Consider the following 17,339-nt stretch of genomic DNA (forward strand, 5'->3'; position numbering starts at 1 on the left):
CCAACGGGCGGAGGTGATGGGGATTAGTTTATGGAAGTCCTTTGGTGCCTAGCACTTGGCTGGACACTGTAAAAATGCCTCTGTTAGCCTGGGCAACCTAGCGACACCCAGTCTCTCGGGGGCGGGGGGCGGGAAGCCAGGCATGAAGGCGTGTGCCTGTGGTCCCAGCTTCTGGGGAGGCTGAGGCTTGAGCCCTGCCCTGGAGGTTGAGTTTGCAGTGAACCGTGATCGCGCCACCGCACTCCAACCTGCACGATACTGCCAGATCCTGTCTCAGAAAAAAGAAAAAGAAAAGAAAAGAAAAAGGCTGCTACCCGGGAGGAGAACTCCTCGCCCGACCTCTACCCTCATGAAGAGAGGCTCAGAGGGCTGAGAAAGCCGTGGGACAGTGGCAAGGCAGGGCCAGGGGAAGCAGCTTTGCCGCCAGGGCCGGGCTCCTGCTTGCCCGGTGCCTTGTGCCCGGTCCTTAGCCTGAAGGTGGTGGGCTTCAGCCAGAAGCCCCTGGCGGAAGCGGTGCCTGCGTGCGGTTCAGAGTGTGGGTGTGCAGGTCTATGGGCGACCCAAAAGGGGTGCCCCTGCCCGGTAACCTAGCGTGAGGGTGGGGAGGGCGGCGGGCACGCAGCACGGCTTGGCTGCTCAGGGCAGGCTCCGCCCCCAGGGGCGCGGGTTTAAAAGGAGGGAAGGCAGCCCGGGGGCCGAGCGGCCGGGAAGCGCGCCGGAACGGAGCTGCTGCCCTGGCACAGCCATGGCCCGGCGGGTGGGGGGTGCTCGGCTGCTCAGCAGCCTACTGCTCTTTGCCCTGCTCGCTGCCGAAGTCGCCCCGCTCAGCTGGGATCTCCCGGAGCCCCGCAACCAAGCCGGCAAGATCCGAGTGCACCCGCGGGGCAACCTCTGGGCCACCGGTAAGTCTTCGCGGACTGGGCAAGCAAGTGCCCCTCATCCTACTCAGATCCCATTTCCTTCTCAACCCTCTGGCCTGTCCTCAGCCACGGACACTAGTGTCGGAGCAGGTGGGAAACCCTGGGGCTCATCTAATTTAATAGATGTGAACTTGAGACCTGGACAGGTCAGTGACTTGGCTAAGGTCGCGCAGCCAGTTTAAGACAGGGCTGGGCTAGATCCTAAATCCCACTGCCAGCCGGTGCCCCTTACCTTAGGCAAGACTTTACCGAATCTTCTAACCGCTGATGTGGTTTTGCTGCACCTCCACTTTCCAGGCACCTGGCTTCACTCTCCACTTCCTACCCTGCCCTTTCTCGTCCCTTGTCCAAGCAGGCCACACAAGTAGCAGAGTTTCTCCCTGACCCTGGACCATTCCACCCTCCTTCCAGCTGTGTCATCCTCTCTACCTGTTCAGGAAAAGCTGAGGGAGCAGGCTTTGCCACCATCCAGACACCTTTGTGGCTCCTTGGTGAGGTGGAAGGACCAAGAACAGGAAGGTTAAGTATCTTCCTGCCACAACAATGGACACGTGGGAGAGATGAGGAACTTTCCCCCTGAGGTAGGATCCTCCCTGCTTGACTTCCTTGTGCCGGACACCTCCTTTCTAGGTCACTTCATGGGCAAGAAGAGTCTGGAGCCTCCCAGCCCATCCCCATTGGGGACAGCTCCCCACACCTCCCTGAGGGACCAGAGACTGCAGCTAAGTCATGATCTGCTTAGGATCCTCCTGCTAAAGAAGGCTCTGGGCATGAGCCTCAGCCACCCCGCACCCCACATCTAGGTGAGCCAGCCCCCACTCCAGTGTCAGGAGGGCCCAGCTGGGGCCATCCCTGGATCCTGCATGGGAGGAATTACCACCCAGTCCTGTATTAGGGTGTGACTGTCTGACCAGGACATTATGGGTGTAGACCCCAGAAAGCCAGGGTTCCAGGCTTTTCCCTCTTGAGGCAGAGCTCAAAGGAGGAACAGTCCAGAGAAAGTAAGCTGACCTTCCTGGCAGACCCCATGGGGCAAGAAGTAGGGAAAGAAGTTCCCCTGACTCATCACCCAGTCTAAAGTAACAGACTGGGATCATCAGCCTTTTGGAGAAGGACCTTTCTCCCTCAGTCCCCACAGTCTTGTCCCACCCGTGCTGTTCCCCGCTGCATTAGTCAAGTCCACCTTTGCCGTGCCCTGTGTGTGCTTGTGGCCGAACTGGGACCCTGAGGCCCAGAGAGAGAAAGAGAAGTCAGTAGCCAAGACAGAGTCTGGACCTTGTTCACCTTGACCAGAGCTCTTCCCATTCTCTCATCTGCCTCAGCATCCAGTGGCAGGGTTTAGCAACTTCAGTGCGTTTGACATTCTAGGCTGGATCATTCTTTCTTGTGAGGGCTGACCTGTGCATCACGGGATGTTTAGTGGCATCCCTGGTATCTACCCACTAGATGCCAGTAGCACCTTCCCCCCACCCCATCAAGTTGTGACAACTGAAAAGATCTCCAGACATCACCAGATGTCTGCTGGGGGAGAGGGCCCCAAATCATTATTGGTTGTCAATCACTGATCTATGGGATTCAAGGCTCCAAAGCTGGAGAGCCAAACCAGCCTTAAAGTCTAGCGCAGCTGAGTGGCAACTCCTCCATTCCCTGCTCCTGGTGCTGTCCTTACTGCACACCACCCTCCCTGGCCCTGCTGCTGTGTGCAGAAGGCAGTGTGATGTGGTAGAATGTGGGTTCTGACTACAACGTGCTGGGCTCATAACCTAGCTACTTCGTAGCTCTGTGACCTTATAAATGTCCCTTAACTTCTCTAAAGCCTCATATTCCTCACCCACAAAATGAAGATAATAATAAGGCCCATCTCCCATTAAATGAGACCATTTATGTCAAATGCTCAGCACGGTGCCTGGCTCATAGGCAGCCCTTAGTAGATAGGAGCTCTTACCAGTCTGTGAGCTCCCTGGCAGCACCTGTTGTGGACTTGCCTTCATATCCCCCACTGTGCCTACAATATAGTGTGTGCATTTTGAAGGGAGAGGCATTCCCTAGAAAAGGTCCAACCCAGCCTCAACTGACATCCCTGACTTCCTGAGGCATAGAACCAGCAGCCCCTAAGGACCTCAGATGTAAGGCCTAGGAGCTTGGGCTGGCTGAGTCTGAAGGGAAACAATACCACCTCTAGTGCCCTTGGTTTTGAAGCTCGGACACATGCAGACCAACTAGAGAATCTCAGAAGCAGCAGTGCCTAGGTCTGGGGCTTCAGAGTGAGGTCTGGGGCAGAGTTGGGGTAGGGGAGTGAGGACTACAGGACGCTGCCCAGCAGCAGGCACTGTACTTGAATTTACTTCCATGATCTCCTTTGACTGTCATGACAACCCTGGGTGGTTGGGGCTGTGTTCTGAGAAAACTTTTGCCCCTGACCCCTCCAAGGCAATTCAGGGTGCTCTGCCTCAGCTGACAGCCTGCCGGTGCCCACCTCTGCAGACATCTGGCACTTAGGAATGGCAGGATGCCCCTATCATTATCAGGAACCCCTCCCTGACTCAATTCTTCTGTATGTTTCTCTTCAGTACAGGAGGCTGCTGGTACAAATACTTCAGAAATGATACCAATAATGGGACAGACACAACAGCGTGGCTTAGATTGTGCCCACCCAGGGAAGGTGCTGAATGGGACCCTGGTGATGGCCCCATCTGGATGTAAATCCTGAGCCCAATATCTGTTACTCCATTACTGTGATTTCTGGTTGGGTCACCAGAAATATCGCTGATGCAGACACAGATTATGTTCCTGCTGTATTTCCTGCTTCCATGTTGAATTTGTGAATAAAACCTTGCTCTTTACATACAATGCCTGGTCCTCTCCTTCTACCCATCTTTTAGGGGCTAGGAGGGAATGGGGGCTGGCAGAGTGTTCAGTGAGATGGGGCTGGCTCCAAAAAGTCCACAATACTCCATGCCATGGCACCAGCCTGCCACTGACTCTGGACTCCTACTCGTCCACTCATTCAGCAAACAAATAACGCCTGTTGTATGCCAGGTTTCGTGCCAGGCGCCGGGTTCTACTCTCACCTCTGCCACCCACTGCCGCAGGCAAGTGTCACTAGTTTCTTTGCTAGTAAAAGGGGGCTGCAGACACTACACTGCCGGGCTTGACTCAATCTTCACGCCGGGCTTGGAGCGGAGCGCCGAGTTGGGATCCAGACCCTGCCGGCCGCCTACTCTCTTCTCTGGCCGTCAGTAGGGTTGCCAGCGTTAGCAAATAAAAATACTGGACACCCAGTTAAATTCGAATTTCAGATAAACATTAATTTTATCTAATAAAATGTACCAAATATTGCATGAACATACTCGTAGGAAAAAAATTATTCACCGTTTTTCTGAAATTCGAATTTAACCGGGCGGTCCTGTATTATTTCTGGCCTCGGAGCATTGATTGCCCCTCTCTTGGGCTGCAAACACCCGGCCCTAAAACGGGCGATCATTTGGTCCTCAAGGCCTGCTCGGAGCTGACAGCCGGGAAGTCCCGATTTCAGGTCACTTTCCCGTAGCTTTCGCAAAGAAAACCCGTAACCCACCCAGTCTGGTGCGCAGCTCTGCCTCTTGACCCCGCCCTTAACGGGAGGCCCTGCCCACATGTCGCGAGAGCCGCGCGGCCCCGAAGGCTCTGAAGCGGAAGTGAGACGCCGGAAGCGGCCGTTGCCATGGATCCTGAGGAGGACTGGCTGGTGGAATCCTTGCGCTTGTAAATCATGCGGGCTGGGAGACGGGAGCTGGGCCCGAATCTGGCCTGGCGGGCGGATGGGTGCAGGTGGAGGCACGTTGGAGATCCTGGTGCACAGTGGGCCAGCTGTGGCCTCGGGGCTCTCGGCGGCGGAGGACTCCGCCTGGGCCTAGGCCCCCATCTTTAGGAAATGGCTCCTTCCTGCGTGCGTGTGTTGTGAGATTACTAGTAAGAGCCTGGCTTGTGAAGAAGCAGTGCCCAGTTAGTTTGCGCCAGCCTCTGAGTTCAGCTCAGAACACAAATGACCTCATTGATTCTCATGTCAACCTTGGGAGTTCAGTTCTGAGTTCAGCTCAGAACACAGATGACCTCATTGATTCCTCATGTCAACCTTGGGAAATCTGGGTACCCTGGGAGGTCCACACATGAGGACAGAGGCTCAGGGACATCAACAGACTGGCCTGGTCCCAGAAACAGGGAGTAAAATGCGAAGCAAACTCGGTCCCACGTCTTCCTGACTCCAGAGCTTGGGCCACTGAACTATGCGGCTGCCATCTTGGAGTTATCTGAGCTGTGAAGTGCTGTGCATCGTGTGATTCTATGTCCCTTTTGTGCAGGTACGAGGATTTCTATGCATTCGACCTCTCAGGAGCCACTCGAGTCCTTGAATGGATTGATGACAAAGGTGGTATACCTTCCTGGCCCTGAAGGAGAGGGAATTTCACTCCTGAGCTGGGTTTCAGGAGCTAAGCCTAGAGGGACCCAACCCACTCTTCTGGGCACCTGAGAGTCACTTGTAGCAATTTGATGCCCCATCAGCACTAATATTCCTTTTATTAAGATCTTTGACCGGGAGCAGTGGTTCACGCCTGTAATCCCAGCATTTTGGGAGGCCGAGGTGGGCAGATCACCTGAGGTCAGGAGATCGAGACCAGTCTGGCCAACATGGTGAAACCCTGTCTCTACTAAAAATACAAAAATTAGCTGGGCGAGGTGGTGCACACCTGTGCACCACCAGCTACTGGGGAGGCTGAGGCAGGAGAATCACTTGAACCCAGGAGGTGGAGGTTGCAGTGAGCCAAGATCATGACACTGCATTCCAGTGTGGCTAACAGTGAGACTGTCTAAAAAAAAAAAAAAAAATCTTCAGGCTGGGCACTTCAGGAGGCTGAGGCAGCGGGCAGACTGCTTGATTCCAGGAGTTTGAGACCAACCTGAGCAAGGAAACCCTGTCTCTACAAAAATTACAAAAATTAGCCGAGCATGGTGGCCCACGCCTATAATTTCAGCTACTCCGAAGGCTGTGATGGGAGGATCACTTGAGCCTGGGAGGTTGAGGCTGCAGTGAGCTGTGATCAGACCACTGCACTCCAGCCTGGCTGACCCGGCGAGACCTTGTCTGAAAAAAAAAGAAAACCAGATACTCAATTCCTCCATACAAGGCTGCACACTGAAGGAATTTATCCTTACTTTGGGGGATTGGGTGGAGTTTATAGACCTATCCATGGTCTGCAGTCTTTCTAACAATTTGTCACAGCTACCTCTGCTTCTTTTTCCAGGAGTCTTTGTTGCTGGCTATGAAAGCCTGAAAAAGAATGAAATTCTTCATCTGAAATTACCGCTCAGACTTTCTGTAAAGGAAAACAAGGTAACTTGAAATATAAATGCTGAGTATGTCGACTTTTATTTATTTATTAAATATTTGTGGTGCTCCTGTTATCTACCAGGTATTGTCCTGGATACTGGAAAGACAGCAAGCGCTAGGCCTGCCCTTTTAGTCTAATAGAGGGAGGCAGATATGCACAGAGATCAATGCTGTAGAATGTCTCGTGGTTTACAGAGGGCTATCAGAGGAAGAGGTGGGTTATACTTTATCAGAAATAGATTTAGGGAGCGATTAAGGATATAGAGGGCAGTTGAAATGCTCAGAGTGGTTAAAGTCACCTAGTGAATGTGTGGTATGTAAGGAGTGAGGAGAATATAGTGAGGACAGAAACTCAGGGAACACATTTAAAGGATGAGTACAGGAAGATGAACCCCCAAAGAATACTAAGAAAGAATAGCCTCTGAGGTAGGGGAATCTCAGATAAGGCGAATGTTTCTGAAGCCAAGAGAAGAGAACTTCTCAAGAAGAAAAGAGTTAGTAGCTGTCTAGAATTCCAATAAAATCATTCAGATGAGGAATTGAAGGCCAGGCACAGTGGCTCACGCCTGTAATCCCAGCACTTTGGGAGGCCGAAGTTGGGCGGATCACAAGGTCAGGAGTTCGGGACCACCCTGACCAACATGGTGAAACCCCATCTCTACTAAAAATACAAAAATTAGCCAGGTGTGGTGGCGTGTGCCTGTAATCACAGCTACTCAGGAGGCTGAGGCAGGAGAATCGCTTGAACCTGGGAGGTGGAGGTTGTAGTGAGCTGAGATCGTGCCATTGCACTCCAGCCTGGGCAGCAGAGCAAGACTCTATCTCAAAAACAAAACAAAAATCATTCAGATGAGGAATTGAAGAGTTCATTCATAAGACTGGCAATTGGGAAGCTCTTGGTGACCTCTGCTACAGGATTTTTGCTGGTGATGGTTAGGCCCAAAGACTAAAAATGAAGAGGAAGCAGAGTCAGGAAATGTAGGGAAGGAAGAAGCTAAAGCAGCAACTAGTTGGAAACACAGATCTGAGGGAAGGTTTCCTAAACACAGAGGCTTCAGCAGAGTTACAAGTTGTGGGAAAGTAACCCTCGAAGAGGGAGAGGGTGAAAATGAGGGAATATCACAGGGAACATGCTCCTGCTTCCAGGAATAGAAGATGAGGATAGATCAGGAGTCCAGGGGATGCTATTAGTCATCAGAGGACAAGGGAGGAGTGAGGCATACAGGCAGATGACCTTGTAGGGCCACGTAGGGGCAGGAATTGGAGTGTTTGCTCCTGAATTCCTTTTTGTTCGAGACAAGGGCTTGCTCTGTCACCCAGGCTGGAGTGCAGTGGTGCGATCCTGGCTCACTACAGCCTCAACCTCCCATGCTCAAGTGATCCTCCCGCCTCAGCCTCCCGAGTAGCTGGGACTACAGGCATGCACCACCATGCTTGGCGAATTGTTAAATTTTTTTGTAGAGATGAGGTCTCGCGATGTTGGCCAGGCTGGTCTCGAACACCTGGCTTCAAGTGATCCACCTGCCTCGGCCTCCCAAAGTGCTGGGATTACTGGCATGAGCCATCACTCCTGGCCCCACATTTCTTTTTTTTTTTTTTTGAGACAGGATCTCACTCTGTCACCTAGGCTGTAGTGCAGTGGCGTGATCTCAGCTCACTGCAACGTCTGCCTCCTGGGCTCAAGCCATCCTCCCACTTCAGGATCCCAAGTAGTTGGGACCACAGGCATGTGCCACCACACCAGGTTAGCTTTTGTATTTTTTGGTAGAGACAGAGTCTTGCCAAGTTACCCAGGCTGGTCTCGAACTCCTGAGCTCAAGCAATCCTCCTGCCTCCCAAAGTGCTGGGATTGCAGGTGTGAACCACTGCACCTGGCCTTTTTTGTTTTGTTTTGTTTTTAAATTATTTAATGAAATAAGAAACAATCCGAGCGTGGTGGCTCACGCCTGTAATCCCAGCACTTTGGGAGCAGGAGACTGAGGTGGGCAGATCACTTGAGGCCAGAAGTTCAAGACCAGCCTGGCCAACATGGTGAAACGCCATCTCTATTAAAAATAAAAAAAATTCGGCCAGGCACGTGGCTCACGCCTGTAATCCCAACACTTTGGGAGGCTGAGGCGGGCGGATCATGAGGTCAGGAGTTTGAGACCAGCCTGGCCAATATGGTGAAACCCCATCTCTACTAATAATACAAAAATTAGCCGGGTATGGTGGCATGCCTGTAGTCCCAGCTACGCGGGAGGCTGAGGCAGAAGAATCGCTTGAACCCGGGAGGTGGAGGTTGCAGTGAGCCAAGATCACACCACTGCATCCAGCCTGGGTGACAGAGCGAGACTCCGTCTCAAAAAAAAAAAGAAAAAAAAAATTAGCTGGGTGTGGTGGTATATGCCTTTAATCCCAGCTACTCAAGGGTGGCTGAGGCACCAGAGAATCCCTTAAACCCAGGAGGCAGAGGTTGCAGTAACCTGAGATGGCGCCACTGCACTCCAGCCTAGGTAACAGAGTGACACTCTGTCTCACAAAAGTAAGTAAATAAATTTATCTTAGGGCATCACCATGGTATGAAGTTGGGTCGAATTGTTTAGAATAGAAGAGGCCGAGAGGCTAGACAAGGACATAGAAAAACACTGCTCAGACTGGGAGAGGCTAGATCCCATGCAGATGTGGCCCAGTTTTTATCATAGCCTGAGGACCACCCTACCAGGGCCATTAGGAGTGCTGGCTAAAATGCATATTCCTAGCATACTTCCCAAACATACTGAATTAGAATCTCAAGAGAGAAAGCTCAGGAAAAATGCCAAGTTTGTAGATTGACATGGTGGCTCACGCCTATAATCCCAGCACTTTTTGAAGCTGAGGCGGCAGACTGCTTGATACCAGGAGTTCAAGTCCAGCCTGGACAACATGGCAAGTCTGTCTCTTCACAAAATTTAAAAAGTTAAAAAAGACCAGGCATGGTGGCTCATGCCTGTAATCTCAGCACTTTGGGAGGCTGAAGCAGGCGGATCACCTAAGGTTGGGAGCTCAAGACCAGCCTGGGCAACTTGGCGAAAACCCATCTCTACTAAAAATACAAAAATTAAATGGGTGTGGTGGTGCACACCTGTAGTCCCAGCTTCTCAGGAGGCTGAGGCAGGAGAATAGCTTAAACTGGGGAGACGGAGGTTGCAGTGAGCTGAGATCACGCCACTGCCCTCCAGCCTGGGCTACAGAGTGACACTCTCTGTCTCAAAAAAAAGTTAAAAAAAAAAAAAAAGCCAAATTTGTACTCATAAAACCCAGAGGCTACAGAAGCTATCATCTTCCCCATCTCCAGTCAGGCTTGAGTCAGGGGTTCACCCAGACTGAGCCTCGCTGTGAGAAGTGATTTACGTCCCTGCTCACCACCAGGTTTGCCTTGTTTCTTCTATGGCCACCTCCTTTTCCCTTGCCTCTCGTTCCTTACATGGAGATAGTAGAGGCTAGTGGCCAACAGTATGGACTTGGGCTAGAGAGACTTTGGTTCAAATTCACAACTTAATACCTGCATGACCTTAGAAAAGTGGCTGAAGCTCCTTGTGTCTTAATTGTGTCATTTGTACAATAGGGATAATTATAGTACCTATATCATAGGAGGTTGTAAGAATTAAATGTGATAAAGCGCCTGACACAGTGAACACTGATAAGTTGTCATTGTTAATTTTTATTGTTAGAGGAATCCACCTGGTTTCCAGCAGGAGAATGGAGGGAGAAATGGGGATGTGTCCACTGCTTTCTTTGATGAAGCTGTTAAGCTTCTCTGGCTTCTCTAGGAAGGCCTGGAGTATAATGCTTGTGCTGTAGTAAAAGGGGCTAGTGAAAGGCTAGAAGGGTTTTGGATGTGCAAAGGAAAAAGGAAGCTGTATGTGTAGGCAGCTGAGACCAACATTGCCAAATACCAGCACACCAACGCCCTATCACCAGCTGAGTGGCTTCCATGGCCTCCTGCCAGGCTGGGACCTGACTCCTCACTTAAGAGTTCCTCTGAAATGTTCATTTGAAGAACTGGCTCTGATTGGCTACTCCTTTGTATTGTAGGGCTTATTCCCAGAAAGAGATTTCAAAGTGCGCCATGGAGGATTTTCAGACAGGTCTATCTTTGATCTAAAGCACGTGCCACATACCAGGTATGGTCAATTCTGTGATCCAGACCATCCACGCAGGATGGGATGCCTGAGGGGTATTCTGCCTCCTCGTCTCCATTCCCACCCCCTCAGCACACGGGCACATGTGAGTACACAAGTGTGTGCACAGATACGCCCAGATTTAGAATACAAAGAAACCACTGCTGTGGCTTCATAGCCCCCCAGAACCCTTTGACTATTGTAAGAAACAGGTCTACCGTAGTTGCTCCAGGGAATAGAAACGGGACAGAAGGATGCTCTTCTGTTGCTCTTGGGTGATAATTGCTTAGTTGGGAGAGGCTAAGAGTCTCTGGGTCAGGTTGTGTTTGGCCCCATACTGGTGTACTCTCTAGGTTACCATCATGACACATGGAAGCTTAGGCTCAGTCTCCCTAAAGTGGACTGAGCCTGCCTCTTATCTGTGAAGTGAGGGTGGTTGGCCTTGATGATCTTTTTTTTTTTTTTTTTTTTTTTTTTTTGAGACGGAGTCTCGCGCTGTCGCCCAGGCTGGAGTGCAGTGGCGCGATCTCGGCTCACTGCAAGCTCCGCCTCCTGGGTTCACGCCATTCTCCTGCCTCAGCCTCCTGAGTAGCTGGGACTACAGGCGCCCACCACCGCGCCCGGCTAATTTTTTGTATTTTTAGTAGAGACGGGGTTTCACTGTGGTCTCGATCTCCTGACCTTGTGATCCGCCCGCCTCGGCCTCCCAAAGTGCTGGGATTACAGGCGTGAGCCACCGCGCCCGGCCGGCCTTGATGATCTTGCAGTAAGATTTCCTGATACGGGAAGTGGAGTCCCAAGCTAAGTGGGCTGGAGAGGGGAAGGGACCTGTGTGGATAAGCTCCCCATGGTCTGGACTGATTTTCTGTTTATTCTGAATAGATTGCTGGTGACTAGTGGCCTTCCAGGTTGTTATCTGCAGGTGTGGCAAGTTGCAGAGAACAGTGGTGAGTGAATTTGACTTGATGGGGTTTGGGGTTCTAGGAAAGTGTGACTCATGCACCCCTGTCCCCTAATCTGAGCCAGTTAAGAAGTAGACTCAGGCTAGGGACAGTCTCATGCCTGTAATCCTAGCACTTTGGGAAGCTGAGCTGGATCACTTGAGTTCAGGAGTTCAAGACCACCCTGTACAACATGGTGAAACCCATTTCTATTACAAATAAAAAAAATTAGTCGGGCATGGTGGTGGGCACCTGTAATCCCAGCTACTGGGGAGGCTGAGGCAGGAGAATCTCTTGAACCTGGGAGGTGGAGATTGCAGTGAGCCGAGATCATGCCACTGCACTCCAGCCTGGGCAACAAGAGCAAAACTCTGTCTCCAAAAAAAAAAAAAGAAGTAGACTCAGAGCCAGGTGCAGTATCTACTTTAATGCAGACAAGATGAATTAGCAACCACATGACATCCAAGCCCCAAATGGAGCTTCCTATAACCTGCTCCTGGAATTGAGTTCATCCAGAGAACTACTGTCCCTAGGCAGGGGCAGTGGCAAGGGCAGAGCTAAGGCTGCTCAAGTGAGCTCACCTCTTTGGCAGCATTAAGCATATATTAAGAGAAGCCTCAGATGTAGAATACAGAGAGGAGAACCTGCCTGTTAACCTAGCGGGTGGAGACAACCAAATAAAAACTAATACTTGGCTGGGTGCGGTGACTCATGCCTGTAATCCCAGCACTTTGGGAGGCCGAGGTAGGTGGGTCGCCTGACCAGGAGTTTGAGCCCAGCCTGAGCAACATGGCGAAACCCCATCTCTACTAAAAATACAAAAAAATTAGCTGGGCATGAGGGTGCACATCTATAATTCCAGCTACTCGGGAGGCTGAGGCAGGAGAATTGCTTGAACCTGAGAGGTGGAGGCTGCAGTAAGCTGAGATTGTGCCACTGGACTCCAGCCTGGGCAACAGAGTGAGACTCTGTCTCAAAAAAACAAAAGAACCAAAACAAAATTTGACTCAAAGCCAAGGATGTTCCATTCAGTGTAAAAAAGATGTGGACTTTCTTGTCCACCTTACAAGACAATGACATCTATAACGTGACCTGTACTTGCTAGGCTTTAGCAAGTCACTCGAGGTCATGGAACACGTTTTTGAAGAAATAATATCAGTTCATGAATTCTGTACCTGTGACTTGTCGCTGAAGGTGTGACATCAGCAGCATGTTCATTCCTTTTCTTCTACCTGTTCTCCACAAAAATATAAAAAGCCAGAATTGCTTTTTGGGTTTTCAGATGGCATTATCTTCTATTTCCAAAAAACAGTTTATAAGACAAATAATAAAGAAATTGAAATGTTTCTGATGGTTTCAAAAATGTAAACATGAGTCAGAGTGGTTATGTCTCAACATCATCTCTTGCCAACCGGCAGCTCCTTCTTTCTTGACCTTCTAAATGTACAGGGGATGACAGCTGGCTGGCCTGTCATGTTTCAAACCTTCATTAAAGTTCTGGATTTTAGCCTCTTTTCGTTTTCCCCTAGATGTCATTAAAGCTGTCAGCACCATTGGTGTGCATGAGAAAGAGGAGAGTCTCTGGCCTAGGGTGGCTGTCTTCACCTCGATGGCACCTAGAGTCCTCCATGGGGCGAGACTCCGCAGTCTGCAGGTCGTTGATCTGGAATCCCGGAAGACCACGTACACCTCAGGTATTGTGGTACTTTGCCCCTTGCTGGCTGCTCCGGCCGGCATCACCCCCCAGCCCAACTCAGCCACTATGGAAACTGAGTTCAACGCTGTGTGCCAGGTGTTGGGGATACATGGTGAATAAGAGGTGAGCCCTGGCCTCAAAAGGCTCCCATGCTGGGGCAGGATTAGGCAGTCCCAGGGACCAGCACCCAACCAGCCGAGCAGACAATGGCAAGATGAGTGGGAAGGGAGATGTGATTTATTCTGCCTAGGACTGGTGGAAAGGGACCTGTGACCAGCCAGCCCTGCCAGATTGCCAGATCCATCTGCCTTCAGCTGCTTGTCTCCTTTGCTCTTGGTCTTCCAGATGTCAGTGACAGTGAGGAGCTGAGTAGCCTGCAGGTCCTAGATGCAGACACCTTTGCCTTCTGCTGTGCTTCGGGCCAGCTGGGGCTTGTTGACACCCGCCAGAAGTGGGCACCGTTGGAGAATCGCAGCCCTGGCCCTGGGTCTGGTGGAGAGAGATGGTGTGCCGAAGTTGGGAGCAGGGGCCAGGGCCCTGGGCCCAGCATTGCCAGCCTTGGCTCAGATGGGCGTCTTTGTCTTCTTGACCCCCGGGATCTCTGCCATCCTGTGAGCTCAGTCCAGTGCCCAGTATCCATACCTAGCCCTGACCCAGAGCTGCTACGAGTGACTTGGGCCCCAAGCCTGAAGAATTGCTTGGCCATCTCAGGTACTACCGAGCAGGATTTTGTCTGTTATCTGGTCTCTTTCTTTCAGGGGACTGTTGTGTGCTCAGGAAGGAGCCTCCAGCAACATGATAAACCTGACTCCAGAAGTTAAAGTTGCTCACAGAGAAATTCGAACTCTCCACATTCTTCAGTGGCAGGCCTTTTCCCCCACTGGCTACTAAACTTCCACACACTGGCAGCAGGCCTTTCCTAGCCTAGCAGGAATTCAGGTCTTAGGTTGGTGGAGGGGCCTGCAGACAGTAAGACACTGAGACAGACATAGGGCTGGGTCAGAAAGAAGAGGGGACAGTGGCTGACATGGTGAAACCCTGTCTCTACTAAAAATACAAAAAATTAGCTGGGCACGGTGGCGGGCGCCTGTAGTCCCAGCTACTCGGGAGGCTGAGGCAGGAGAATGGTGTGAACCCGGGAGGCGGAGCTTGCAGTGAGCTGAGATTGCGCCACAGCACTCCAGCCTGGGCGACAGAGAGAGACTCTGTCCCAAAAAGAAAAAAAAAAAAGAGAAGCGGGGACAGGACCTCAAGGGTACTTCTCAGCCTACTTACCTTTTGAAATGTAGCAAGCTGGCCAGGCGCGGTGGCTCACGCCTATAATCCCAGCACTTTGGGAGGTCGAGGCGGGTGGATCACAAGGTCAGGAGATCGAGACCATCCTGGCCAACATGGTGAAACCCTGTCTCTACTAAAATAAAAAAAATTAGCCAGGTGTGATGGTGCACACCTGTAGTCCCAGCTACTTGGGAGCCTGAGGCAGGGGAATGACTTGAACCCGGGAGTCGGAGGTTGCAGTCAGCTGAGATCACGCCACTGTGTTCCAGACTGGTGACAGAGCAACACTCTGCCTCAAAAAAAAAAAAAAGTAGTAAGCCAGTTAGGTCAGCAGGCTCCTGGGTCTGGTCTGGTGGCATCTAGTTGCTTGGGTACTTAATGTGGGTATCTAAAAGCCAACAGGAAGGATCTGTTGAGACAGGTGGGGGTTGAAAAAAATCATTGAGAGCAAGAAAGGATGATTAGAAATGCCAGGATCCAGAAAGAAGAGAAGAGCCAAGCTCAGGTAGAGGGGCTGGCTCTTCAGTAACAGGAAGATGGCAGGATGGGATGAATGTGCGTGCAGCTAGATTGTGCAGGGACGTGAGGGTATTTCTCTCCAAAGGCTTCTGTTTCCCTCACTGAGTAGGAGACAAGGCCATCTGCTGAGAGGGACCCAGAGGTAGGGGATTGGAATCTGGGGCAACTTGCAAAGGTTTGAAGAAGTCTCTTAAGCCTCAGTTTCCTGGGGAAAATAACAGTATCTGTGTCATACAGTTCTGAGGATTAAAAGAGGTAATACTTGTCCAGAATTAGCCTTCAAGCCTCATGCGTAACAGGTGCACAACGATGCCCATGGTTACATGCCCCAGGGAGTCATCAGCTCTCAACACTGAGGGCAGATGCTACTTGCCCATGGTTAACCTTTAAGTGCCTTGATTCCTCATCCAATAGCCTGTTTTGGTACCACAGAGCAAATTATTAAAAGTATTTTAGGGGCTGGGTGCAGTGGCTCATGCCTGTAATCCTAGCACCTTGGGAGGCTGAGATGGGAGGATTGTTTGAGGCCAGGAGTTCAAGACCAGCCTGGTCAACGTGGTGAAACCCCATCTCTATTAAAAAAAGAAAGAAAATTATTTTAAAATAAAATTAGGGATTCATTGTCAAGCCTCTCTTTTCTATATTCTCAGGTTTTGATGGTACAGTCCAGGTCTATGATGCCACATCTTGGAATGGAACGCAGAGCCAAGTAGAACCTCTCTTCACTCACAGAGGTCACGTCTTCCTAGATGGAAACGGGACGGACCCTGCTCCTTTGGTCACCACCCACACCTGGCACCCCTGCAGACCAAGGACTTTGTTATCAGCAACAAATGATGCCTCTTTGCATGTGTGGGATTGGGTGGACCTTTGTGCCCCCTGCTGACACCAGCATCTTTCCATCCAGGCCTCTAGAAAGGGGAGGAGCTGCTGTAGTAGCAAGGCTACTGATGTAGGACTCAAGTGACTGCCAGTCCCTGTTACCAGCTGTGTGGCCTTGGGCAAGTACACCAGTGTCACTTAGCCTCAGGTTCCTTATCTGTAAAATGAGGATAGTAAGAACTACCTCGTAGTGATATTGTGAAGGTTAGAAGAAATGCATGGGGTAACTACTTGGTAGCTACTGTTACATCTGGGAGTGTAAAATGGCAGTGTTTTGTCCCTGTCTTCACACTAGCATAGGGAGAATTGAAAGAGCTAACAAACATGCTTTGTGAATTTTTTTAAAGAAAAAAATGTAGAGGGGCCAATAAACATAAAAAAATCCCAGCCCTAGTAGCAATTAAGGAAATAGCAAAACAAGATTTCTGCTCGTCTTGAGTGGTTCTCATGGGTACACAGGTGCACTTTCCCACACTTGTCCCCCCAAGTGACTAGGTTCAAGGGACATTTGCTTTTGGTGGCCCCACAAACATTTCCTTTTGAGGGCCCATAGTGAATATTAAAGTGTGCTGGACATGGTGGCTCATACCTGTAATCCCAGCACTTTTGGAGGCTGAGGTGGGCAGATTGCTTGAGCTGAGGAGTAGACCAGCCTGGGCAACATAGCAAGATCCTGTCCCTTAAAAAAAAAAAAAAATTGGCTGGGCATGGTGGCTCATACCTGTAATCCCAGCAATGTAGGCAGCCAAGAAAGGTGGATTACTTGAGTCCAAGAGTTCGAGACCAGACTGAGTAACATGGTGAAACCCTGTCTCTACTAAAAATAGAAAAATTAGCTGGGTGTGGTGGTGTGAGCCTGTAGTCCCAGCTACTCAAGAGACTGAGGTGGGAGGATTGCCTGAGCCTGGCAGGTGGAGTTTGCAGTGAGCTGTGATCATGCCACTGTATTCCAGCCTGGGCAACAGAGTGAGACCCTGTCACATACACACACACACAATAGGTGATAAGGTTAAATAAGTTGTTCACTCTGTCAGCATCTATTAAGCCCTTCCCATGCGCAACACTAACTACATGCTAGAAATACATAAATGAGAGGCTTCCTAAGGTGGCTGAATTATTATTATTATTATTATTTTTTTTTTTTTTTGTAGAAATGGAGTCTTGCTCTGTCGCCCAGGCTTGCGTGCAGTGGCGTGATCTCGGCTCACTGCAACCTCCACCTCCTGGGTTCAAGCAATTCTCCTGCCTTAGCTTCCCAAATAGCTGGGACTACAGGTGCATGCTGCCACACCCAGCTAATTTCTTTTGTATTTTAGTAGAGACAGGGTTTCACCGTGTTGCCCAGGCTGGTCTCAAACTCTTGAGCTCAGGCAATCCACCCACCTTGGCCTCCCAAAGTGCTAGGATAACAGGTGTGAGCCACCGTGCCCGGCCAAAGGTAATTCTTAAAGAAAAAAAGAATGTCATGCCACAGCCCATCAGTGACTTTTGACAGATATTTGGGTAAGTTCTTCTCTTTTCCAAAAACACGACTCATGACTTAATCATATTTCATGAATCTAATTGGTATACTCATGTGTAAATTGTGCTTTG

The 17,339-nt window shown here is 50.5% G+C and overlaps 2 protein-coding genes across 3 annotated transcripts; both read left to right on the forward strand.

The window, feature by feature from the left end:
* Positions 1 to 313: 313 nt before the first annotated feature.
* NMB (neuromedin B) lies at positions 314 to 3,767 on the forward strand. Of its 2 annotated transcripts, none has more exons than XM_025391457.1 (3): positions 314 to 902; positions 1,551 to 1,723; positions 3,496 to 3,767. In XM_025391457.1, the coding sequence occupies exons 1-2, from the start codon at positions 746 to 748 to the stop codon at positions 1,721 to 1,723; spliced, it is 330 nt and encodes a 109-aa protein (XP_025247242.1). In that variant the 5' UTR covers positions 314 to 745; the 3' UTR covers positions 3,496 to 3,767. The 2 variants fall into 2 exon arrangements, with proteins under 2 accessions (XP_025247242.1, XP_025247241.1); XM_025391456.1 differs by having other exon boundaries at positions 3,491 to 3,765.
* Positions 3,768 to 4,562: 795 nt separating this feature from the next.
* On the forward strand, positions 4,563 to 16,165 carry WDR73 (WD repeat domain 73). Its single transcript, XM_025392363.1, has 8 exons — positions 4,563 to 4,664; positions 5,261 to 5,328; positions 6,203 to 6,291; positions 10,345 to 10,433; positions 11,313 to 11,377; positions 12,901 to 13,065; positions 13,413 to 13,778; positions 15,515 to 16,165. The coding sequence occupies exons 1-8, from the start codon at positions 4,624 to 4,626 to the stop codon at positions 15,748 to 15,750; spliced, it is 1,119 nt and encodes a 372-aa protein (XP_025248148.1). The 5' UTR covers positions 4,563 to 4,623; the 3' UTR covers positions 15,751 to 16,165.
* The last annotated feature ends 1,174 nt before the right edge of the window (positions 16,166 to 17,339 follow it).

The sequence above is a fragment of the Theropithecus gelada genome, chromosome 7b (genome assembly GCF_003255815.1).
Source record: "Theropithecus gelada isolate Dixy chromosome 7b, Tgel_1.0, whole genome shotgun sequence".
Classification (NCBI taxonomy): Eukaryota; Metazoa; Chordata; class Mammalia; order Primates; family Cercopithecidae; genus Theropithecus; species Theropithecus gelada.

What these genes read in the sequence shown, in the direction of transcription:
- NMB (XM_025391457.1), top strand. Translation starts at nt 746, where the DNA reads ATGGCCCGGCGGGTGGGGGGTGCTCGGCTGCTCAGCAGCCTACTGCTC. An exon ending in GGGCAACCTCTGGGCCACCG is followed by an intron (nt 903 to 1,550) that starts GTAAGTCTTCGC and finishes CCTCCTTTCTAG; the next exon opens with GTCACTTCATGGGCAAGAAG.
- WDR73 (XM_025392363.1), top strand. Translation starts at nt 4,624, where the DNA reads ATGGATCCTGAGGAGGACTGGCTGGTGGAATCCTTGCGCTT. An exon ending in TTTCTGTAAAGGAAAACAAG is followed by an intron (nt 6,292 to 10,344) that starts GTAACTTGAAAT and finishes TTTGTATTGTAG; the next exon opens with GGCTTATTCCCAGAAAGAGA. An exon ending in AAGCACGTGCCACATACCAG is followed by an intron (nt 10,434 to 11,312) that starts GTATGGTCAATT and finishes TATTCTGAATAG; the next exon opens with ATTGCTGGTGACTAGTGGCC.